The 25,843-nt window shown below is 42.5% G+C and overlaps 1 protein-coding gene across 1 annotated transcript in view; it reads left to right on the top strand.

Annotated features, from left to right (window-relative positions):
• The window catches only part of LOC308298330 (solute carrier family 24 member 2), a gene marked incomplete at both ends in the record, with an annotated part of 72,518 nt that overhangs the window by 22,519 nt on the left and 24,156 nt on the right, over nucleotides 1-25,843 (top strand). Inside the window, 4 exons of the mRNA XM_080741911.1 lie at nucleotides 4,016-4,057; nucleotides 6,670-6,778; nucleotides 10,224-10,238; nucleotides 21,625-21,675. Of these exons, the coding sequence (XP_080598037.1) occupies nucleotides 4,016-4,057; nucleotides 6,670-6,778; nucleotides 10,224-10,238; nucleotides 21,625-21,675 (217 nt within the window). The remainder of the gene's footprint in view (nucleotides 1-4,015; nucleotides 4,058-6,669; nucleotides 6,779-10,223; nucleotides 10,239-21,624; nucleotides 21,676-25,843) is intronic.

The raw sequence follows: 25,843 nt of genomic DNA on the forward strand, positions 1-25,843 counted from the left end.
ACGTACGTACGTACGTATGTGTTTAGTGTCCGTCCCGGTCTGATGATTGGATACTTTGAGGATTGGTCAATCTTCACATGACAATTCGGCCCTCCAGATAAAATCATTAATTCATTCAGAATATAAAGAATGTATAGATCACAGAGTTCATAACTCTAGAACACATAGAATAAAAGTTCACCGCTTCACTTCGAACCGAGGTTTGATTTTATACTGGACGTAAACTGTGGTCTAATCGGGCTGAAACCTTACCCAAATATGGAGTTGACTGGCATCGTAGTACCAACGTTCTAATTGATACTGATAACGGTTTATATCATGGATCATAAATAACAAGGACATAAAGTGGATATTCACCGTGCGATCACCCAGAAGAGGCTGTGTTTTTAGAATGCTTCGTTTCGTGCACTCGATTTTCATGAGACAAATCTATAATCTGGCTCTGATGTCTGAAAGTCAGGGCTTATATACAGTATATACAGTGCAATATGGCTCTCAGCGATTCGCGGGGGCGTTCGCATTTCCGACCAACCACCCCACCCCCCACACTATAAGCTGTGGGCAATTTGAGGCATGATAGCGGAAGCTGTATTTTTTTAGCATGATGTCACTCACTCCAGCTCGGTAATTCCCCATAATACCGAATTACACGCATTGGGCCCTCCAAGGGGCAAGCGCCCCCTCATGCGGCGGCTGATCCGTTTCCAAGAACGGTGTTGATGTGTCCATTACATAAGAACTGGGAGCCAGATCTGCTGGGATTAAAGCACATACACAGAATCCAAAGAACATACTCATCTCCCCGGGTGATTATTAGTCATAATATTTAATGCTGGCTTAATGAGTGAACTGTGGCATAATCCTTGTCTGGCACGATCACCTGTTCTCTCCCGACGTGCCAGAATTGCCTCAGAGGGAAAAGGGAGCGTGAAAGAGATTAACTACAAAAGCCACAAAGAATTATCCGTGATATTTGAAATGACAAATCTCTGGAGCCTGTTTAAAAAAAATAAAAAAAAATAAATGATGTCAGTGAATACTTTTGATAAAAGAAAATTGGTATTAAAAACACACACGCATGCGCACGCACGCACACACGCACGCACGCACGCACGCACACACACACACACACACACACACACACACACACACACACACACACACACACACACACACACACGTGCACACTGCACACATAGACATCAAAGGGGGCTTGAGCCCCTGCCCTTTTACCCTGTCTGTAAAAAGTGCCCTCTCCAGACCATGGATGCAGTTTTTACTGTGGTGAAAGAAATGCAAATGCCCTCTTTTCCATGCCGTACCTGAAGGCAGCGTTCAAGAGAATTGCCTTGTCCAAATTCTCCTAAATTTGAATGCAGCATCTTATGTTGAATCTGAATCTGAAACATTCTCTGCACGTCCCTGTACAGTGAACACACACACACACACACACACACACACACACACACACACACACACACACACACACACACACACATGCACACAAATATATACCGTATACATAAATACTGTACATACAGTACATTCCTTAAGCATCTAATCTAATCTGATCTGATCTAATGTGTCATTGAAACACTGCACTGGGGTAAATTGCATGTGAATGTGAAAACCGCCACCCTCTCGTCCTTGTTTTAGGCGTTACTCTTGGTTGCTCCGAGTCTGAATCATGTTTTGTTCGCTGTGTTTATGGCAAGATAACATAAGATATGACTCGGTAATAATGGTGACCTTGGAGCTGAAGTTGTAGGAATTGTCTGAAAGACCAAAACTATAACACATACCTGTAGGGGAACTATTGATGCTTCTATAGACTTTGATAACCATCTGCAATTAGTCCTTAATTAAAGTTTTGTTGGCGTTCCGTTACACATGGAAAATAAGCAATAATAATATTAAGAAACCCTTTCGTTTGAATGCTCACAGATTTTGGTGCTTGGTGATTTCATCCAGTGCTATACAGTAGATGCTCAGCAATGTACGTTTTACAGCATTGCAGATGAGCATTAACAGCATCTCCCATCTTTACTGACACATTGTACACATTCTGCCTGAATGTCCTGTTAAATTGATTACAAGCCACTCAGCACTGGAAGGCTTAATATGCTAAGATCGGAACAAAAGCGCGGTCCCTTGCGGTTGGGAACATAGGCCTCAAGTGATTGCTAATTCACCCACACATCACACTCACACAGCCACATAATATAATAGATGAATTGGGCACAGTCTCGTAAAGCAGTGAATAGGCTACAAGGCTTTTGTTTCGAAGATTGACTGACATTTTTCTACCCGGGTCAAGTACAACCTTTATGAATGACGCTGTTAACAATACACCGGCATCACTTCATCATGATTGGTTGTATCGGCTCATGTGATGTCCTCGTGAGGATTAGGTGTTATTATTCGTGTTTGTGAGAATAAGGCCCGACCGAATGCTGAGAGCATTTTCTCCCTTCTTGTAGTCTGTCACGTTCCTGTGGGGTTTCATAGACCAGTGGTTCTCAACCTGTGGGTCGGGACCCCCAAGGGGGTCCCCAAATTATTTTTTGGGGGTCCCCAGATGATTAACTTAATGTGCAACATTGTTTTCTCACTCAACAGTAAACAAACCAACATGAAGTTTAAGTGTATACAGGATATCTGCACATTTCTAAAGTGGCAATTTAAGGACTTTAAATACCTTTTTTGTACCTAACATTGGTAAAATTGTCAAATACTAGAGGCAGAAAATGTGAAAATAGCAGATCTACATGCTCACAACGACTCGCGTTGCGAGGCGTTGTGAGCATGTAGATTGGCTATTTTCACAATGGAATAGATCGAGTCAAACTAATGTATGCCAACTGACTACAATTCCAAGTGCTTGTGCAGGGTGGGGGTCCCCTGTTCAAATAATTATGATTATTTTGGGGGTCGCGGCCTGAAAAGGTTGAGGACCACTGTCATAGACAGTAGGTTCATTGACATGCACCTGCTGGTGTGGATAGCGAAAAGTGTGTATCCAAAGTCAGCCTTGGGTCACAGCTTGCATGCCTGTCCTTGGACAATATTATATAATGGACTTAAAAAGAGGTCCATGTTTACCGGTTAGGTCACCAAAGGTAGAGGTTTTTTATCCCTGATGTTGAAGGTGGGATGTACAGTACTATGTCTATGACTCACAGCACAGAGGGCAGAACTGATGGCACGGGATGTTTTCCCAACTTGAAAAGACTGCAAGGTCGAAGCGCCTTAGCTTGTTGTTAGCTGCTGTTGGGAATAAAGTTTGGAGAAATTAAAAGTGCGTTTTGAGCCGTTTTGTCAAGGGACATTTCAGTATGTAAAGAATGAATGTTTTCCCTTTATTTTAGTAAAGTAATAGCATCATTCTAAAAATAGATGTCCTTTATAAGCCTAGGTAATTGAGTTTATGCTTTTAGCATAACTGTAGTCCCAGGTTTCTAGAAGGTGGCATACCCATTTCCTGTTCCGGTTCGGTGTCCTATAGCTTCGTTTTATTGGCTTGGCAGCGGATATGGAAACCAGAGAACACAGTTCTGCACAGAGATTGTTGTAATAAAAGTAATCATATTTAAATTAAGTGTATATTTACCGGTATGTGTATAACTACTGACTAATTTCAATTGGAAGACCATATTTTAATGAAACTTTGAGGACACACTGAGATCACGCATGAGTTTAGTTTACCACTGATGCAACTGACTAGCACAGCACAGCACAGCACAGCACAGCACAGCACAGCACAGCACAGCACAGCACAGCACAGCTAAACAAAACACAGCACAATGCAGGGGAGGTATTTGTCCTTCAAGTCTACTGTTCGACCACATCACAGTCGATCATCACCATCATATGTTGCCGCAATGTTATGTCTTCTCTACTGTCGTTTCATCTGTCTGTCTGGTTTTGTGCGGCATGTTCACATCTATGTCCTGTTTTCTCTTTTTCTCCCCCCCTTCCCCCCTGTTTTACTTCCGTTCTCTTTGTGTTGGATGAGAAGCCAAGTCCTGGGGCACCGGAGGATGACAGCAGACTGTCGGTACGTCCTGTCTGATTGACGTTCTCTTTCTCTCTGTGCTCTTCTATGTATATGTCGTCCCTGTTTCTGTGTAGGTGTAGCTCTTTTTTCTCCCACCATACCGTGAGGAAGATGTATATGTTCTCTGTTATCGCCAGACCTCAGCCTCCCTGCATGCAGACAGTTTAGCCACTCTGCCGCAGAGTCGTTCTCCCAAGAAGGAGACCCAGTTTTCAGGGAAACGTTCTTGTAGCTGAGGCGACAGGTTTGAGTCCCCAGTGCAAGTCCTGCTGTCCTCCCGCTGTCCTTGAGGGAAGAACCCCTATACTATATACGTGCTCAGACATGAGAGCGTCAGCGAAATGCCTTAATGTTTTAAATGTCAATGGGTTCCTCCAGGATGCTCTTACCTCAGCTAATTCTTGTATACACAGCATGCAAAACAGAAAATAGCAGCATAACAATGTGTTGATCCATGCCATGTCTATCTATCTATCTGTAAATTCCAGGAATCTGTGTATGTACAGGTATGTACATTATGTCTGTCTGTCTGCATAGCTCGAGAACCGACCTCATCCGATCTGCTTCAGTCGATCGGGATGAGCGGTTCTCCGGAACCAGCCTGCTCCAAACAGCCACGCGGTACAGTATCTAGCGAACCGCTCATCCAATCGACTTCACACTCGGCGGGTGTTTTGCCGACTACCCGAGGAAGTGCAACGTAGAGTGTGGAGTCGATCCGATGAGTGGGCACTGCACGATTACTTATGAAAACACAGTGAACTGTGTTAATTTACCTCTTAGAGTGTAAAATGTTGCATTAACACTGCAGATTTTACTGTGTCTTTCATCAGTACTCTAACCTCTTCAGACAGACTTTCGATTCGCAATGAAAGTCTGTCAGCACGATCGCTGGATAGTTGAATAGAAGCTCTCCTAGAGGGCATGCCTTTTACCAGGAAGCCAGCTTAAGATTTGCATAAAGGGGCTCGGCTAAGCCTTATTTCCTGTTATTCAGGCTTTGATACAAGCTTGCCCCCGGAGGTTAAAAAATATAGAGATTTTTTTAACCGAATGGGTTCCCAGATTGTCAAAACACTAACGTCAATTCCTCTAAAAATAAGCCAATGGTTTTTCTTTCCATGAACACAGGAGCCAGATCAGCCAGCATTCTCAGTGGTCGCTACTAAACCACCTTCTTGTGTCATTTGGCAAGCCGTGCCAGGGTCTGTGTCTCTCCCTTGTCGCCCGCTCACACCCATATGGGCTTGTGAATTAGTAGCTGACACCTCCAGACTGTGCCCACGCATCGTCAGTGGGGGAGCCAAAGGCGGGCACACTCCAAACAGCTGCCCGCCTGCAATGGTGGCCGATTTCCCACAGTTCTCAAGTTCAGCTTGAAACTGCCAGAGTGACCTTGTGAGGAATCCCTTGGGTTAATTTGAGAGAAAACCCAAATAACCCAAAGGTGTACTTAACTGAGAATGCATGCCTTCAACAACTTAGTGGAGTATAGATTTGTCTGTAGTTATAATGGGTTGCATGTTACACTTAATGGGATTACTGCAAATGAGGATTTTGTACTTTCCTCAATAGTGCGGATAACAATACAAATAAAATAAAGTTGCAATAATAAAACAAGGTAAATTAATAATTCATCATTATTTTTATTATACTGTATAATAAATAATAGATGGAGTAATCGAATTGTGAGCAAATAGCTGTTATACATATTTTTGTAGGATGAGGAAATGAAGTGAAAGTGAAATGAAAATGTGGGGAAAATAATCAAAGCTTGCTTTCCTATCATGCTTTAGAATGTGACATTAAGCACCTCAGGAAAATAAGTACTATAGTGTTAGTATCTATACTTGGCTTTGTTGGCAGACTGCATTGATGCATAATCCCGGTGTCGTATTCATGAATTCATGAGAGAATTCATCTTTGAATGGCCCACACAATGTCCTTTGTTTAACCCATTTTCTGTAGGCCTAGAATTATTTAATGCTTTAACTATTGAAAAATAGCAGATATACAAGCTCACTCGGTGCCGCGCTGCAAGCTTGTATCTGCTATTTTTGAAAAATCGTGAAAATGTGTGCACATTTTTCAATATATATTTTTTATCAAAGCAAACCTTGTAACTCAAATCTCTGCTTCTGGGGGGTCCCTGGAACAACATATTTTGAGATGGGGGTCTGCGGCCAAATAAATGTAATTTTGGGGGTCCTTGACATGAAAAGGTTTGAGAACCAATGATTTAGAGGAAGGATTTAGAAGTCGGGTCAAAGATATTCAAAGACTTGCACACATTTCCAAGATTTTTCAAAAATAGCAGATCTACAAGCTCGCAGCGCGGCACTCTGTGCCACGCTGTGAGCTTGTATACCTGCTATAGTTAAAGCATAAAATAATGGTTAAAGTGGTTAAAATCTAACGCGACTCGGGCGCGTTCCAGGTCTTTGAGGGTTGAATGCATAATAATAGAAAAAGAAAAATCACAGTTCACAATAAAGAATGTTTTTAAGACTATTGTTAAACAGGTTTTTTGGCGATGCCTCTGTGAAGCAGATCCCAGGGTTCGCAAGTCGTGACGTCAGTGATTGACACTTTGTTCCCCGTCCGTCCGACAGGCCAGGCCCCGCCTTCAGAGGGGAGGGAGCTCTGCCTCTCTGCACAACAGCCTGATGAGGAACAGTATTTTCCAGCTGATGATCCACACTCTGGACCCGCTAAGCGAAGGTAAATCTGTCGCACAAACACAAAACCTCTGCTGCTTTAACGACGGCTCTCCTCCAGCCCCCACGTCTCCTCTAGGTCCCAGGAGATAACGGATGATCTCGCTGAATCTTAACGATAGCGTAAAACAATATGTAATTATAATGCTGAAGCTCCTGTTGCACATGAAGAATGTACCGTTGCTCAAAGGGGCCATTATTGTCGATGATATAGCGAGAAATGATGATCATTATAAAAGATGAATGAGTTAGAAAAGGAGGTTGTACCTCAACCGTGGGCTTTTCAGTGGAATGCTAAATCTCAAACCCAGTAAGCAATATTCCAAAAGATGAGAAATGACAAGGAGGGAAACTGCTCACATTTACGCTTGTTTATTCGGCTCACATCTCACACACACACACACACACACACACGCAACGCACACACGCGCACGCACACACACATATACACACACATCTTACATGTTTTGGCAAAGAGCCATCCTCAGAGTGCCTGAGGAAGTTTCTTTGTCGATACGCTTAAGCATTGTTTTTTGGTTGTTGTTTTTTACCGGGTTTCTTCTTTTTTTGAGAGCCAAATAAATATATGTAAATGTGACTATGTTTTCCTCCTTGACTAGTCTCAAAGACTACTTTTTTTCATATCTTTTAAATGGTCTTCACAGCAGTTAAATGCACCGGAAATTGTTACTGTGCAAAAGTAAACAGTAAAACGTTTCATAGCGTTACAGTAAGCCGCTGTGCGTGTGTTTTCTTCTGATGCGGGTACTTAAAGTCTCTGTCCTGAGAACATATATGGATGTTATGTGCCTAACATTTCCTTTTGAATCTGATATCATGATACGGAAATGGTCATATCGTCTTCATTTTCAGCTTGATCACTTTAGGGATAGATAACAAGATTTCTTTTTTACAGGCTTGGTCTTGCTCTCTCAAAGTAGGATAAAGGATAAAGATTTGGGGAATCCAAGCTGTTTAAGGGACTGTTGTTGAGCTTCTTGTTTAAGCTCCAGTTGGCGCGGCAATAATGTACGGCAGCTGTTGATCACTGTCTCTTTCACTGGAAGCAAGGCATTTTATAAGCAGCTAAAATGTCGATGGTTTGAACGTCTGTATTGCTAATAGTCAAATCAATGACGAATGTGACATCCTTGAATACCAAGGCCAAATCCAGTGTCTCTGTTAGCAGTTAGCAGGGATGAGGGTGTTTCAACCGCGTCAGCCCTATGTACAGTATACCTAGTTAATCCATATGGTATGTCACATTTATCCCTCTGAAGAAGAAGACCCTTTAGAAAGTGGCATCTGTGAGCAGATGCGGGCTCGGTCCCGCATCAAGACCAAAGTGTTGGGAAGAGACGATTTCCCCTTTAATCCAGGATGAAAGTCTATTAGCTTAGTGCCGAAGGAAATGCTAAATGGCAGTGTCGTAGCTTGGCACAGGGAATAAATATGTTAATACACCTGGGAAGACGTATGTGTCACCATATTCCCAAGCTAATGGGGAAAAGGAACGTATAGCATGCGATAAGCAGACAGCTATGCTGTACATGAGCCAGGCTGTAAGAAACGAAAGATATTGTCAACCTTTTTCTTTTTCTTTTTAGCTTTGATGAAAGTACAGTGAGTCACTTGTTGATGTGATTGGTGTTAATCCTCGTAAAACAAATATTAGTGTTGATATTAAGCCTGCTCACAGTTCGAGAGCACAGAGCTTTTTTAGCCTTGCCTTTTCTTCAGTGATTTCTTTGAAATGTGTGCATGTATGTAGTTTGATTATCTAGGTGAAAATTAGTCGATGATATGTCTTGTATTGCCCATACCATCTAAAAAAGGCACACAGGTAGATGGGAAAGAGATGACTACTCAGTCTTGTACATATAAGTAGGGCATTGGGAAAAGATATGTCCTCAAAATATGTGCTCAAACTGAATTGCATTATCCTTACGGTATCTATCAAAGCAATGCCTAATTTATACTCCTTCGCACAACGGTGTAATTTGCTGAAAAAGAACAGCTCTTCTACCAAGCATCAGCTTGAATATCTACTTTTCAGTAAGTGACACTGTCGTACAATGGGGTATAAACTGAGCGTAGGCCTACAGCACACAGTAGAGTACATGCTTCACATTTATTTTCTTTTTTTACTCTGTCTGTTCTGCAAATGACTGTCCACACAGTCGCCCTTGTCCAAACTATGTGTTGTCCCTGCTGATCAATGGTTTGCATCCTGAATTTAAAATGGTTTAGTAGGCAAATCTGCTTCCAACAATAGAACGACAAAATGGTGTAGGGTTTCATACTTCTTTCTGGATTTCATTGATTAGCTGCAAGACTGTGCGTGGGAATTTGCAGACAGAACAAACAGAACAAACTACTTATTGGTTAGATTATACTGTACCTTCTCAAGAGTCGAGCGAGCCTGTACCATGTGCATTTACCAACATAAAGACTGAAAAGGTGCGTTTTGTCTGTAATCGTTGCCGTGAGAATGTAGGGGGGGGGGGGCGAGAGGGAGAAAGAGAGAGAGGTAGAGCATTTCCAAGTCAGTGCTAAACTCGTCCTTGCGTGCTGTGAGTTCTATAAGTGTAGTTCAGTGGGGATGCAGAGAGAGCCAGCCGTGCTGCAGCAGCTATGCATTTTTCATAGACAATTCTGAAAATAAGTTGGTTGCTGGAGACTGGTTACTGTCCGTTCCACTGTTTCTGGTTATTAGATGTTAGAGAAAAGTGTGTGTGTGTGTGTGTGTGTGTGTGTGTGTGTGTGTGTGTGTGTGTGTGTGTGTGTGTGTGTGTGTGTGTGTGTGTGTGTGTGTGTGTGTGTGTGTGTGTGTGTGTGTGTGTGTGTGTGTGTGTGCGTGCGTGCGTGCGTGCGTGCGTGCGTGCGTGCGTGCGTGCGTGCGTGCGTGCGTGCGTGCGTGCGTGCGTGCGTGCGTGCGTGCGTGCGTGCGTGCGTGCGTGCGTGCGTGCGTGCGTGCGTGCGTGCGTGCGTGCGTGCGTGCGTGCGTGCGTGCGTGTGCGCGCGTGCGTGTGTGTGTGTGTGTTTGGGTGTGAGTGCGTGCGCTTACGTTTGTGTTGTGTGTGTGCGTGCGTGCGTGCGTGCGTGTGTGTGTGTGTGTGTGCACGTGCACGCGTTGTGTATGCTTCAGCATGCATGCACATGCACGTGTCACAAGCTCAAATCCCTGAATTAACATATCATCTGTTTTTAATCACCTGTTAATTAACCTAACTTGTTTAATTGTTTGGTTTCTTCTTTTCCAACTTTCCTTTCACTGTCACCTTTAATTTCATCTGACAAAGTTGACCTGTTCAGAATGTACTCTTTTCCCACCAACTGTAATGCGCTCCAATGATGCAATGTTTTCCTATATCAGCTTACATTACCGTGTGGTTTTATCTTTTTCTCTCTGTCTCTCTCATCTCTATTTTCCTCTACTGTCCCCTCAGAATTTGCTGACTCTGGTGAGTTCCTTCTCTAATTTCTGTTTCCTCTATCCCCCTTCCCAAAAAGATATGTGTGTGGTCATTCCAACAGTCTGGAAACAAACCATTTGCCAAAACCCCGTCCAACATGTACTGTACAACATCTCTCGAGTTATGTCCACTCTCTCTGTACTGTCCGAGTACTGTACTTACTCTCGTCTGTGGACTTTATTCTCTCTCTTGAAAACCTCCATGACCATCGTGTTCCCCCATGATCCCTGTTTCTCTCTCCTTTGTACCTGTTTAGTAGTTAATCTATGTGTTAGTGGTTCTCAAACCTTTACATTTCAAGGACCCCCAGAACTCTGGGAGTGTACAAATGGAACCAAATGGAATTGGACCTGTAAGCGGGTCCATATGTGTACTTTCAGAGTTAAGGAGTGCAGGAAACCTGAGGGTCCCTGGAACCCACTTTGAGGACCACCGTGTTCTACTAACCCACTTGGTCTGTCTGTATATTTTAATATCTGTCCCGTAGTTTACGACCACTATCATGTAATGTACCAATTAGGCTTTTTTTTTATTATTATAAAGTCAAGTGAAATACAGTGAAAGACCAGCGTTTCAAGAAGTTGGCAATGAGGGGTTGAGGGGGAGTTCAATAATCATTCAGCCTTGACGTGACACGGTTGTTGTTTTCCTATTCGTGCATAGAGCATTTGGAGAGAAGGTGTCAGCCCTTTTTCAGTGCCATTCCTTTGGACTCAAAGTCAATAGGAGCTTGACATAGCAATTAATGGCAACGGGCTAAAATTAGTTAGTCCTCAACAAGCTTTTTACCCCAAGCTGTTCTCATCAAACTATTATTGATTTACGGTATTTGAGCAGTCGGGCACATTCTGTACCCACGGTCTCCCTGAGAAACAAAGGATCTTTATTGAGCGGTGTAATTTTGTCGTTCTGTCTCCCAGAATTTGAGATCAAAAGACATCCGCAAATGAACGAAAATGTCCTGCAAATCCCTCAGAGAGAGAGAGAGAGGGGAAAAAAACAACCAAACTGACAGACATAATGAATCCTTTCTGATTGGCTCCTGATTTGTGCATTTCATTAAGGACCAATTCACATTTTATAAAAAAAATTAAATCCACCAATCCGTGCCTCGAAACCATCGTGCCTAGAAACCAAGGACTATCTTCTCTGACACCAAGCTGGAGAGTGAATGATGCTGGCTGTAAAGCCATGGATCTTGGTGGGAGAATGGTTAAAATGTGTTGTGTTGTTACAGACACAAGCTATATGGAGAGGACACATGCTCCAGAACATTACCCCATGGCCCAAACCCAAGTTGAAGAAAGAGAACCAGACTCTCCCGGTTAGCATGCCTGTTACATGTCCTTTTCCTGGAGATTTGGGGCTTTACCGTTGTTTCCTATTGAGATTGGCACATTCACTCACGTCACTTTGTCTGCTGACCTCACTCAGCAACGAAATAAACAGAAAAGAAACAAAAAATAAAAATAAAACGCTACATTGCAGGCACTTTTTTGAGAGGGAAAAAATAAGAAGACCCGTGTGACATGTGTGATCTGGGCAGCTTGCCCCAGGAAATGTGCCAAGCTCAATAGGGAACAACGGTAAGTGTCCTGAGGTGCAGTTCCTACTGTTTATCTCTATGAAACAGTTTCTTTGCATGACGTTTCATTGTTTTGGGAGAAATACCTGTGAGTTTCTCGCTGGAGAGAACCGACAGAGTGGCTTGTAGCAGCAAACACCAAGGGCTCAGCTGTTGATGTTTACCTGCAAACCACATACCAGCCTCTTTTGCCATGTAGATCCTCTGTCACCCTTACTTTGATAGGATTTAATTCTCAAAACAGTTTTTACATTATATGTTTCTGACAAAAGCCTAGTCATGATTGTTATTGAAGTCTAACGCCTGTCAAAACATATCTCTGCTGTCGGGCCGAAACCTCCTAACTCCAAAATGTTAATTTTCGGGAAAATTAGCTCAAGCGGAGATTTTCTTTCTCTTTTTTTTTGTACTACATTTCATTGGTTCTATATTATTTTAACCAACACACAGACGTAAAGGATGTTCAATAGCACATATTTATGAAAAAAAGAGAGGGCCAATCTGGTGGAGTTAGCTGCATGGTTTGGCAGAAAGTGTGGAGTTAGGAGGTTTTGTCCCAAGCACTTTTAACTACTTTCCATTGGTTCAATATTATTTTAACCAACACTCAGATATAAAGGTTGTTCATATAGCCCTGATTTAAGCAAAAAAAAAAAAAGAAAAAAAAAAACTCAAAAATGGAGTTAAGAGGTTTTGGCCAGACAGTGACGATATCTTAAAACTGTCTGTAGGTTTGATGCCCTCTCTGGGTGGAGAGATTTAATTGTAACACCAGGGATTCGAACCCAGATCTCCCTCACGGGAGATCAAAGATCTACCTACCGCTCATACGGGAGGGAATCCTCGCTTGTCAGGGGGAGATATTGGGCTTTATGTGCTCCAGGCAGGGCTACTTGTCAGTCAATAGGTGTCCCACCCAACACCAAGGTGAAAAATCTACATTGGAAATGTAGGGACACCACCTTCAACCACTGCAGGTGTGCTAGTTATATTGCATTAGCATACCATACCGATTGGTTAAAATAACATCCTATTCATTCAATGCATTCAAAGCATGGGATGTTGCCCAGCAATAATTCAGGTCCAGTCCTATACTGTAGCCTACATGCATGATGCTTACTTATGGATGGTGGGTTTGATGAATGAAATCCTATCAAAGAGGGCCACATGTCAAAAAGGGCTGGTATGGTCCTTTAAGCACGCAAATATTAACATTTCCCGTTATCATATAGAGTTGTTGTTAGTTTGCTTGTTTAGTTATGCTGGTTATTATTCAGTTTGTGTGAGTACAAGTGCAGTGAACATCGCAGATCATCTCAAACCTATACTGTATGTCACCATAGAATACTGGTTGAATAATACTTTCTTACTAGGCCAACTAAGAATTGTATTTTATTTATCTAAGTGAAATAATTGTTTAACAGTTTACTATGAGAAACGTCACAGCGTTTCCGCGTCCGTGTAGACGTGTACATATTTTCACAGTCTATGGAGATCCCTGATGTCCACATCACTGTGGCGCGACCTGTCGCCCTGAGGCGTCTTACTAATTATATCTTTAGGATGTCTTAATTAGTGATCTTAAAAACAAGAAAGAAAAAAAGAAAGAAAGGATAATCTTGTAGTTTTTTTCCCTTTTCTTTTGCTCTATTACTGCAAGGGAAAACCTTGCACTCTATCTTTTTTCTTACATTCATTGGCGTGGAGCTACAAAGAATATCACTTAGGAGAGACATCAAATATTGAAGTACAAAGAGGGATGGGGGGAAAGGGGGTGAAAAGGAGAGAGTAGTTGCTCTCACCATGCTGAGCTCTGAGCGAATGGACAAAAACAAGCCATCCGAACAGCACTCACATGGACAATGTTGACTTTGAAAGTGTTCACCTTTCACTAAGCTCCTTCTGGCGACACACATTTACAGATGTGAACTCTGCCCACGCACTGTGATGTCTGTATTGTTGGTGGTAACATTTAAGTTTTACTTCAGTGGCACAACCGCATCGCTCAGCAAAAATGCCACGTTCTCAACTAAGGAAAAAAACAACAACAACAAAAAACGTTGATGCAACTTCATCACTTTTTACAGTCGAAAGGTCACACTGTATTTGTGTAGCAACACTGGCGTACAACAAAGTATATATCTGTCGTAAAGGCTTTGCATATTCATTGCCAAAGCTGACCTCACCATAAAAACAGGCTGGCTTTGGCAAAAGTCAAACCAGGCTTTGACTTTGCCTTTTGCCATTTTTACTAATATTGAATGCCCCAATGTGTACATTGGATGTTTTTTTTATTTTTTTATTATGAACTTTCTCGATATTTACAGTATAGAGAGACAGGAAACAGGTAGAGCGTTGGGGAGCAACATGCAGCAAAGGTCCGCCTGGCCCGCTAAACAAACTGCTAACTGGCGGTCAGGCATCAGAGCATATGTGGCACACGCCTTAACCACTCAGCTCCAATGCTGAACTCCTATTATCAACTATTGCTATATATCTTGATTACAAACATCTGTTGCTCGCCTACCAAGATCTAGCCTCGCAACAGCCAGACTCTCCCAGGGGATAATCTGGGACCTGGCAATAGACAACTCATTAGGATGACGTAGTTACTCACTTTGACTGTCAGGTCCAGTCAGTAGCCATTAGCGCATCAAAACATCGTCGGCAGAACAGCAAATACGTCCTTTCCAGACAGAAATTCCAAAAGTGCAAACTGTTGTTCTTTTTAAAGTTCTGAGATGCCGTTGATTTCAGATAAAACATCTCTTAATGCAGCTTTTATTTGCGATTGCCGATTTGTGAACGCGCTCCCTGTTTGTTTACAAAATTGTGAGAGGTGCAGCAGCCACTCGACCAATCAGGAGCGGTGTGAGGCGGGTCGCTCCAAATGCAGCCATTTGATTGGAAATTAGAAAAAGATTTCTCGTAATGAGACTCTATGGGAGGGATCCCAGACCGAGAAAGGAAGCACATTGTTGATGACGTAGCTCGGGATGGCCATGCCATACCAAGACCCGCCTTGCGAGAGGTGCCTTCCCATGTTTCTGGGCTAGTGTAAAGCCCTAGGCTAAGGGTAATGTTACTGGCTTAGCCCAATGTTCACACACATTTTGTGCTGGTCCAGTACCTGCTACTTACTTAGTGTTGGAGTTGGCCGTGATCAAGGCATTCACAAATGAAGCTCTGGACTAAATTCTGCTCGACCAATTCATGCTGACCGAGCAGGTGCATGTTCAATACTACAGTTCAGCCACCCCGTTTCACAGCAGCCATTCAGTCACCATCCTAATTGACTGGGTGATTGTGGAGATAGCCGTGCTTACTCAGAGATGGGCAGTATTTGAAATACTTGAAATTTGAAAATACAAAAAAGTATTTAAAATACGTATTTCAAATACTTTTTTGTATTTTGAAATACGTATTTCAAATACTTTTTTGTATTTTGAAATACGTATTTCAAATACTATTTTGTATTTCAAAAAAAAAAAAAAAATTTAAAATACGTATTTAAAATACATGTATTTCAAATACTGCCCATTTCTGCTTACAGTACACTAGTCCTATGTAAATCTTGAGTGGATGTATGATTTTAATTGTTTACAATGGGAGTGTGTTTTTGGAAACGCCAGCAGCTTGACAAGGCGCTGATTGTGTATTTTGCACTGCAGTTTCATTTCTCCCGTTTTTATTGGGGTGCCGAGAGAGTTGAAGTTGAACTGAGAAGTTAAGTGTTAACCCTGCTCAAGAGTAGTGCCAACAATCCTAGGGCTAAATAAGTCAGTGCTGGCCCGCTTCAAAAGGGAAGTGTGAACATGCCCTTAGCCATAGGCTAAATTCTCCCTTTGGCTACGAACTGACTTACTGCTTTGCTCGTGTGAAATCATTTCCTTAGTGCATGTGACGATGTGTGACAAGGAGTGTTTCAATGTGACCACTGATGATTGAGTGGTGAAGACCTTTGCCCCTGATGCACTCATATACAGTATAGTCCCTCTAGTGCAGTGGTTCCCTAACTTTTCAGGTCGAGAGACCCAAAAGAGAGATTAGACGTTTGCCCGGGACTCAAACTAGAGATAATAGCTGATCTGCAAGCACACAACGCGTCGCTTCGCTCCATGTCGTGAACTTATAGATTGGCTATTTTCACTACTTCTTAATTATTATTAATACAAAAATGATATAGGCCTATATATATAGGGCTGTCACGATTATGACATTTTACATGACGATTAATTGTCACTCAAATAATTGTGATTAACGATTTAATTGTGTTTTTGTCGTTGACAATTACATTTCTGTTTGGCTTGTAGGCTTTGAAGTTGCACATGGCAGATATGACACATAACCTAAATATACAAAGAAATGAAGGGCATATTTGACAACTTTACACTTTAAAAAGAACATTGATAGTGGAAATAGCCGTTTTATGACGATTATCACAAAATAATATAGACGATTATGTAATAATTGTGACAGCCCTACCTATATAAAAAATACATTTGAAAGTATTCTTTTTTATATACAGTATATATGAAAAGGAAACGGGACTTTTTACTCAAGTCGTGACCCATAAAGATTGGTCCGTGACCCACACAAATGGGTCCCGACCCACTGTTTGGGAACCACTGCTCTAGCGGGGCATTAGGATTCAGTCCCTGTCCCCCCTCTGCTAGCTGTCTCCCTCCACTATCTATGTACCCGTCTCGGTGCAGGGACGAACAATGAAAACCACGAAGAAAGGATCACCTAAGCCCAGATAACGTGTTTCACTTTCAGCTCTGCTTGGCGTTAAATAGATCACATTCTACCGCGTGTGATTGGGCTGCAAGGTTGAGCGGGGCAGTGACCCCATTGGATGGCTTACGACAGATCATTATGTCATTGTCCCCGGCCTTGAAAATTGCTGGTGTCGTTATGTCACTTGTATTGACTGGACATTATGCAGTGTGTCCTGTATATGGGCTGAACATTATAGCCACGGTGTGTCCTGTATGGGGCTGAACAGACAGGGCAAGGTAATTTCTCTTAGCCGCGTATAGTAACACATTTTATGGCGTCTAATACTATACATTTACTATAAGTTTAATTTGTATTGTATTAAAAAAAACACCTGTCCCTAAATAAATATGGTTCTAAACCCTTAACCACTGCCAGCGCCTCCTCACTTGTTATTTCTTTCTCATGTTAGCTCTTTAGCAGCTCGTGTTGAAATCGTTAGATAAATAAGGTTATGTTATGTAAGGACCCTATCCTATCATTGGACAACCAGCAGCACCCAACATCCCATATAGCCCCCCCCCCCCCCCCCCCCCCCTTCCTGGCTCCTCCCAGTTTGCCGGCTGGGTGAAAGAATCAATGTTAAAAGCCTTTCGCTCCAGTACAGACTGTGAATTTCCCTGACACCCCCCAACCCCCGGCAGACAGACGCGCACGCGCTTACATGCATGCACGCACACACACATGAGCCTGCGCAGAGCACACGCACGCACGCACGCACGCACGCACGCACGCACGCACGCACACACACACACACACACACACACACACACACACACACACACAGTCAAACACTGTGCTCAACAGAGGTTTAGAGGTCATATCCCTGCAAGGACACCACACGAGGCATTTCCGTAAACAACATCAACTTGTCTCCGTCAGGGGTGTCGCACCACATTCTGGGCCCTGGGTGCAAGGATTCACTGCGGGCCCCCCCCGCACACTTATTTTGTGCTTTTAACTATTGAAAAATAGCAGATATACAAGCTCACAGCGCGGCACCGAGTGCCGCGCTGCGAGCTTGTAGATCTGCTATTTTTGAAAAATCGTGAAAAGTCTTTGAATATTTCAAATCCTTCTACGTTTTTTTGGAAAAACCCTTATGTCAGTGGTGCTCAAACCTTTTCATGTGAAGTACCCCCTAAATTATGTGTATTTGGCCACGGACCCCCCATCTCAAAATATTTAGTTCCAGGGACCCCCCAGAAGCAAAATTTGAGTTACAAATGTTCACTTAAAAAAATACATATATTCAAAGATTTGCACATATTTTCACGACTTTTCAAAAAGAATTGCAGATCTACAAGCTCGCAGCGTGGCACTCGGTGCCGCGCTGTGAGCTTGTATATCTTTCAATAGCTAAAGTATAAAATAATGAAAGCCCCTCCACCTTGGGCCCCTAGTAACTCAGTCCCACTCCCCCCCCCCCCCCCCCTTGTGACGCCCCTGTCCGTCGCTGCAGCTCTCGTTGCAAACAAGATGACTCCGAGTCTGTATGCCCAGCGATGGCATTGCGGGTTAATTGCCCTCAGAGCGGGAGTCAGCGCATGGTCGCTTGTTAAGAGGCCAACCTCGCGGCAGTAGTGCACTTCAGAACCAATTCGCCCCAATTTGTATGGGATTCAAGGCACTTGTCCGGGGGAGCCGGAGATGAACAGGATGCTCTTTGAGAGATGGGATGTGTGTTTGTGTGTGGTTTTTATTTTCATTTTTTTTTTTACTCATTAGATTGTGTCTCCTGGCTCTGCCAACAACACTTGTATCTGGCCTCAGAGTCACGCTCTAATCCCATTCTCTTGCACATGTCAGTGAAGTGGGAGTTCACTGCTGTGTTGGGGGGAAAAAGCTCAACCAATTACGGGCGTATGTGTACAGTGTGTGTGTGTGTGTGTGTGTGTGTGTGTGTGTGTGTGTGTGTGTGTGTGTGTGTGTGTGTGTGTGTGTGTGTGTGTGTGTGTGTGTGTGTGTGACCCTGTACATGTCCTACTTGTAACTACTGACTGTAGACTAAACGTGCCAAATTCATGTGTTTTGAAATGATGACCTACCATTGTACGTCTTGGGTAATGCTGGGAAGAATAGATGATGAAATAGAAAGCATAGGGAACAACAAGTAATGGTAGAGAAAGTATAATGGAACACAGGGTAATGGTATATGAAGTATAGGGAGAAACAGGTGATAGTAGATAAAGTATATGGACCCATACATACGTTAGATAAAGCATAAGGAAGGACCAGTCGATAATGGTAGAGAAAGTATAGGGAACAATAAGTACAGAGAAAATAACTTTATGGTACAGTATTGGGAACAGGATTTAGTGGTGCTGAAAGTATAGGGGACAATACGTAATGACATAGAAAGCAAAAGGAACAAATAATTATGGTCAAGGAACCGTGGGGAACAAAAATGTATAGTAGCAGACAACATATCGTCACTGTCAGGAAGACAAACCTTGTATCTCCAAGTTTCAAATGTGTATGTTTTTTGGTCAATTAAAGCCCTACTTCATCATACAAAAGTGTCACACAAAAGTGAAAATCGCGATGCGAGGCGTTGTGAGCTTGTAGATCGGCTATTTTCACTATTTTAAATAGTTTCTAAAACAATAACCAAAAAAAGTAATGTTTCGGACATACAAGGTTTCTGCTCGACAACTGCGATATAGAGAATAGAATACACGATGGTAGATAAAGTGTACTGAGCAATATGTAAGCGTAGACTCTATAATAAGTAACTCTGTATATGAGTAGCACAGCTTGGGTAACAAAGATGTGCAACAGTAAGTACTGTCTGTACTGTTCTGTTAGATGACGATAGGTGTGGCACTCCACCTCAGCCATCCATCTCCCAGGGGCCTAGCGCATTGTGCAAGGGACAGACACCCTCATTGCTCAGCTGATACAGACGAGAAGCCACTCCGACCTACTTACTTGTTCAAGCAGTGGTAGAGAGGGCACAGAGAGGAATACTTGATGGTAGAGAAGGTATAGTGAACTAGCCTCACATAGCCAGACAATAGCACTTTGCGATACGTATGTTAGTCTGGTTCTTCTCTGTGTTATTATTTTCCTCCAAGGGGCGGTTACAAGCTGCGTCTCAAGTCCTTAAATCAAATCCTATTTCCCATTTCCTAATTCCTTGCTTGTATGTTAGTCCCTTCCGTTGAGGAAATAGAGAAGAGGAGACGTCCCATTTCTGACAACATCACAGGTGATAGGGCCAACTCCCTTGCAGGGGCGTTCTATTGTTAGTGGGCGGGACTAACATACAATGAAATAGGAAAGAAGTGTAGGAAATAGCCTGTGCTTGTAGATCTGCTATTTTGACTAGTTTTGTGTGACGGTCTTGTATGATGAAGCAGGGCTTTACTTTACGAAAGAAACGTGCAATGAAACATGGAGATACGAGGTTTCTACCCGACAGTGACGATATGCTAATGCCACCATAGATAGTTTAGTTGGAGTCTTGCTGAAAAAGAACCAGCTCTTCCCTTTGGTTATTTGCTGTTTGGACAGCAAGGGCAATACGCTTTGCAGTACAGGTGCTGACTCCTTCCCCACACTAGCGAGAGAGAGAGAGAGAGAGAGAGAGAGAGAGAGAGAGAGAGAGAGGGGTGGGGGGTGGGGTGGGGCGGGGGGAGGTTATACAGTAGCACTCCTGCAGTGTCTTCTATTCCTGTGTTCCTAGTTCAGCTACTGCGTCAGGTTTTAATTCCCGACTAATTCATCACATAGATGTGCTGACTGTCTACTTACCGTACCATGAGGGGATCGCTACTGTAAGGGAATCAAAATAATTGTTGTTTCACTGTACACAAACAAAATGCCAACTCATCATCAATACCCCCCCACCCCCCCACCCCCTTCCCCCCCCCCTCCATTCCCCCCCCCCCCCCTCTCTGGCTTTGAACAACCCCATGTGTGTGTAGAGGAGTGGAGGCCTCATCTCTTTTGTTGCATGTCCAGTCTCACCCGGCGAAATTTTCTGTTTTCATCCTCTTTTACAGTATGGTACGTTATGTACATTAATCAATTTTTGGGGGCCCACACTAAGTGCCCCCCCCCCCCCCCCTTCCCTACGCCTGCTTCTGCTGGCGATCAAAACTGGGCCATTCATTGGCAGAGTCCCCATTGGACACATTTTTCAGTACTGTATATTGCATATCATTCAGTTAATGGAGCTATTTTTAAGCATTATACTGTGTTATACGTGCTATTTGTCATTGAGTCATTGCTGCTTTGTTTTGCACTTATGCAGTACTTGGGGAGGTCTTGCTGTATGTCCAGCACTACTTGTGCCCGCACTGCAAAATCCCGTGGGTCAATGTGGCTGTGAGAGAGCTTAAAAATAGACCTGAGTTTCTACACCATGATTTAAAATTGACACTCAGGACTCTGCAGTGTGTGCCACTGTGCCAGGGTTATTATAGTTTAGAATTTTTCATTAGTTTTTATTTTTATTTTTATATCATTTCTATTGCATGTTTTCGATTTCAGTTTAGTTTAAATTATTTTCTTTTTTTTGTGCTAGTTTTAGTTTTTTTTTTGTTAAAACCTTAGTCTAGTTTTTATTACGTTTTAGTGTCAGTTTTATTTGGATTTATTGTAATATGGATGAGTCAGGAGCAAGTCCACAAGCTAACAAAGTGTTGCACCATGCTGCTTGTGACCTGCTTTTTTTCTTTCTTTTTTTTTTTGCTATTTCGGAAGATGACAAAACTAAGGACATTTTCTTTATGATTTTTGTAAGTTTTGTAAACACAATACCAATTTGGTTTGCTACATTTCTTTTGTAACGCCCCGTTTTCATTTATATTTCAGTCAACTCCAGTTACAGTCGTCATTATTTCCTTTGTTTTATTTCACTATAATAACCTTGGTGTGTGCTTGTGTGTCGTTCTTGTGATAATAAGAAACCTGCAGAAAATGTTGTTTTTCTTGTTTTTTCATGTTCACTTTTCCTGTCTCTGTGTCGCTGCCTTACCCTTGTCTTTTGCTGTGATGTTGTAGAGCTTGGGACTTATGGAAAACTAAAATATTATCACACAATGAATGAGGAAGGTAAGCCTGAATGTTTTCACTCGACTTCTTAACCTACATCCCTATATTTTGGATTTTTCGTTTTTTTGCATTTTCCCCCTCCCCATTTTGATCACATAACAGTATCTCAAGCCCTCATTGTTTTGTGCTTGTGACATACGGTTTGATCTTTTAAGTTTGACAACCTCTCCTTAAGAGATTTCACTGACATAAGTGCAAATCGCAGTAGCCATGCCCATTGTATGGTTTTGTTCTCGTATGTTTTTTTCTTCTTTTATACATAACAACCTGGGTTTTTCTCAAAAATGTGCTTGATATAAAGAAATGGTTGCTGTGTGTGTAAGTGTTTGTTGAGAGATTGAATTCTGTTTGATGACATGGTTACCGGTACATAATTATGAACACAAGTAATGGCATCATATGATGCATAACTCTAAATAGATTAAGCTTTAGTTTTTTCTTTACCACAAGACACTTTAGTGGAGAGTTTCAATTTACGCCGTTGTGAGCTTCTTTCATTGATGTACCACAACTTAATGTTAATATGACTATAAATGAAGCTCAGCGCACGTACATACACACAGTAGAAAACACACAAGGGTTATTAACCACTTAAACCATCTTGTCGTTGTCGGGTGGAAACCTTGTATGTCCAAAACCGTTCGTTTCTATCATTTAAAAAGATGAACTAGTGAAAACAGCCGAACTGCAAGCACACAACGCTTACTCTTGTGCGAAGGCCTTGTCTGATGAAGCAGGGCTTTACTTCGCGAAAAAACATACACATTTGAAACTTGGAGATACGAGTTTTCTGCCCGATAACAACGATATGCTTTGTTGACTAGGGCCCCCCAGGGGTCTATACTAAGACCCCTTCCTCCCCCCCCCCCCCCCCCATAACAAATGTCTTTGCCGAAAATAGCAGATCTAATCTCTTTGCCAAAAATAGCAGACCTACTTGAGCTTAGAAGATCTGCTATTTTTGCTGAACTCGTTTTTCACCCCAGAATAGGGTTCATGTTGTTATTGAAAGTATATGAAGTATTGAAATATGGGAACTACTCAAGTAAAGTGAAATTATACCTCAAAATCGTAGTAGGCTACCTCAAGTGCAGTACGTGTACTTGAGTAAGTGTACCAGGCACGTGCACACATAGACATGAAAGGGGGCTTGAGCCCCTGCCCTTTTAACAGTCTGTAAAAAGTGCCCTCTCCAGACCATTTTAGTTTTACTAGGGTGAAAGAAATGCAAATGCCCTCTTTCCATGCCATACCTAAAGGCAGCATTCAAGAGAATTGCCTTGTCCAAACTCTCCTGAACTAGAATGCAGCATCTCATGTTGAAATCAAGAAATGTGTAGAAATCAAACGTCGAAAATAGCAGCGCGATGCGTTGTGAGCTTGGAGGTCTGCTATTTTCGATGTTTTCACCAAAAGGCCCCTTTAGAAATGTCAGCCCCTGCCTCTCTAACATTCTCTGCACGTCCCTGGAAGTATTGAAATATGGGAACTACTCAAGTAAAGCGAAATGATACCTCAAAATTGTAGTAGGTTACCACCTCAAGTGCAGGGCGTGTACTTGAGTAAGTGTACTTGGTTACTTCCCGCCACTGAGTGAGCGCGCGCAAGACGCACGTCACCGAACATGGCACAGTAGAGTGACTCATCCTGCCAGGAGTTGCATAACAGGCTGACGGGGGAGAAAACAAGGCGTGTGGGAGAGAGACAACCTAATGATGGTCAGGCAACAGCTGCTAATAACTGCCTGTCGGCGCGGTGTGGCCTGTCAACTATTGTTCCTCCGTATCAGGGGTCTTCAATCAACGTTTTCAGGCCAAGGACCCCTTAGTTGAGAGAGCAATGAAGCAGGGACCCCCCACAACCTGTTCATAGATTCCATATAGTTTAATCGTTTGGCAGCACGGTCATCAGTGAATTTTGGATTCATGCAAATTTGTGTTTTCAGATATTTAACCACTTGAATAATACATATTAAAGTTGACCTTTCACTCTGTACTTGGTCTGCTCTTTTTCCCCTCTACAAAACCTCTTTTCTAAAAATAGCTGATCTACAAGCTCACAACGCCAAGCTCACAACGCCTCGTGCGAGGCGTTGTGAGCTAGAGTTCTCATAATATGGACGCTAGGGTTCAAGTGGTTAATATAAAAAAGGAGAAAAAAAGGTTTCTATCACTCTAAAGATTTGGAGGACCCCTGTAGTGACTCTGAGGACCCCCTAGGGGTCCCGGACCACCTTTTGAAGACCCTTGCTCTATGTCAGTAGTTCTCAAAGTGGGCTCCAGGGACCCTCCTTGAAAGGGGTTCCAGGGGGTCCCCATCAAAATGAGAAACGGTTTAGTATGTTCTCGGTTATTTTCTTCTTCTTTTTTTTAATAGGGCTTGCAGTAAGTGGTTAATTCACAATGTGCGTCTTGAGCTGAAAAGCTTTTTGAAGCCCTGGTCTATATGGCCACAGGCAAAGTGTGTAGAGGTGTGTTTTCAAAGGTGCGTTGCCGCAATGCACACCTCCTAATCAATATGTTGCTCCTGATCAATATGTATCTTTGTGTTGAACCATCCACATGGGTCGAACCATGTGGTTTATCACTTCCTGTTATTCCCCTGCTTATGATTTGTTATACTTTTAAGACTTTAACATATACAGCAGGTTTTTTGTTTGTTTGTTTTGGTTAGGCACCAGGGATGTGCTGGCCATTGGGAAAAGCAAAGCAAAGCCCTGCTTCATCATACAAGGCCGTCGCACAAAAGTAGTGAAAACAGCAGATCTACGTTGTGTGCTTGTAGATCGGCTGTTTTCACTACTTTAAATCATTTTTAAAATGATAAATACAAAACAAATGTTTTTGGACATGCAAGGTTTCCACCCGACAACGACGAAATATAACTCATGTAATTGGCCCACTGGCTTGTCACTTGTCATGATCTGAAATGGCGAATATTTGAGTAGCAGCAGCGCTATAGCGCGCAATGAGGGCCTCTCCAACTCTTTTTCCCGGGCTGAATCAGGGGCCCAGCATGTCCCTGTTAGGCACTGCAAAATCCTTCACGGGTCCATTCTCAGATTTAAATGAACACTTCTACAGTGGATCAAGTAGCCTATAGCAGCAGCCATGATTTGCACAGGAGTCATTCGGTTGGAACAATGTACAGTGTTTACAGCGGTTACTTACGGTTTGCCAACCGGTGTGCTGAGGGCCACTGGTGTACCTTGGAATTGTGTGACAACCACACATTATTATTGAAGTATACAACTGTACAAAAAGTTATTGACCCGTTTAGGCCTAAGTCCGATTTTAATAAAGCCTTAAAATCCGATTTGAAAATTATTTAGTCTGAAAATAAGTCAGATTTTAAAATTACCCACTGTTTTTCTATTACGTATTACTCAGCCTCTGTCGCAGTTAGAAACAAAATTCCGAAACGATTTGATAGCGCCTTACACCTTTGGCTTTCATAGAAAAAAAATCTGAAAAACCTTTGTATTACATACTCTACATACTGTAATATACAAAAATGTGTTCCCAGCCTGAGGGGGTAATACACTTTAATGTGTACCCGTCCAGATTTTTTTTTTTCCCCCGATGTAACTGTGTAAGTACATTGTTGTACACCCATTCTCCAATACATAGGCAAATTCCATTACTTTTTTTTTTTTTTTTTTTTCAATCTGCCTGTCTGATTTTGGGCATCGAATTATAATCTATAAAAGCATGTCGCATCCTGACAAGTTGTGAGTTTGTAGATCTGCCCCCCCCCCCCCCCCCCTCCCCGATATGAATATGTTATGTTATGTTTTATTTATTTGATATGGACATCACAATCACATTGGACGAACCAGATGCATTGATATAAGTGATCTGACCCTTCAGCTTGTGGGACATACAACATCATAAATAGCCATAATCAACAAAGTCACACAGCAGGTAGAAATTCAGAAACTGTTCATGTGAACACAGTTGATTTGATTTCAACCATAACTTGAGTCCTCTGTAAAAAACATTACCATCCGTCTCTAGTTTTAAAACGGTAGGCAAGGAGTTCCAAAGGTCTACCCCCTTAACTGAGAAGGCAGACTGTCCAAATGAGTTACTGCAGTTAACTTAATACAGTTGTGCCTGTGAGATTTTCACCTGGCCCTTTGACGTGCCCCGGGCACGAGACGTTTGAA

This window comes from Nannobrachium achirus (genome assembly GCF_963921795.1).
Source record: "Nannobrachium achirus genome assembly, chromosome: 14".
NCBI classification, from domain to species: Eukaryota; Metazoa; Chordata; class Actinopteri; order Myctophiformes; family Myctophidae; genus Nannobrachium; species Nannobrachium achirus.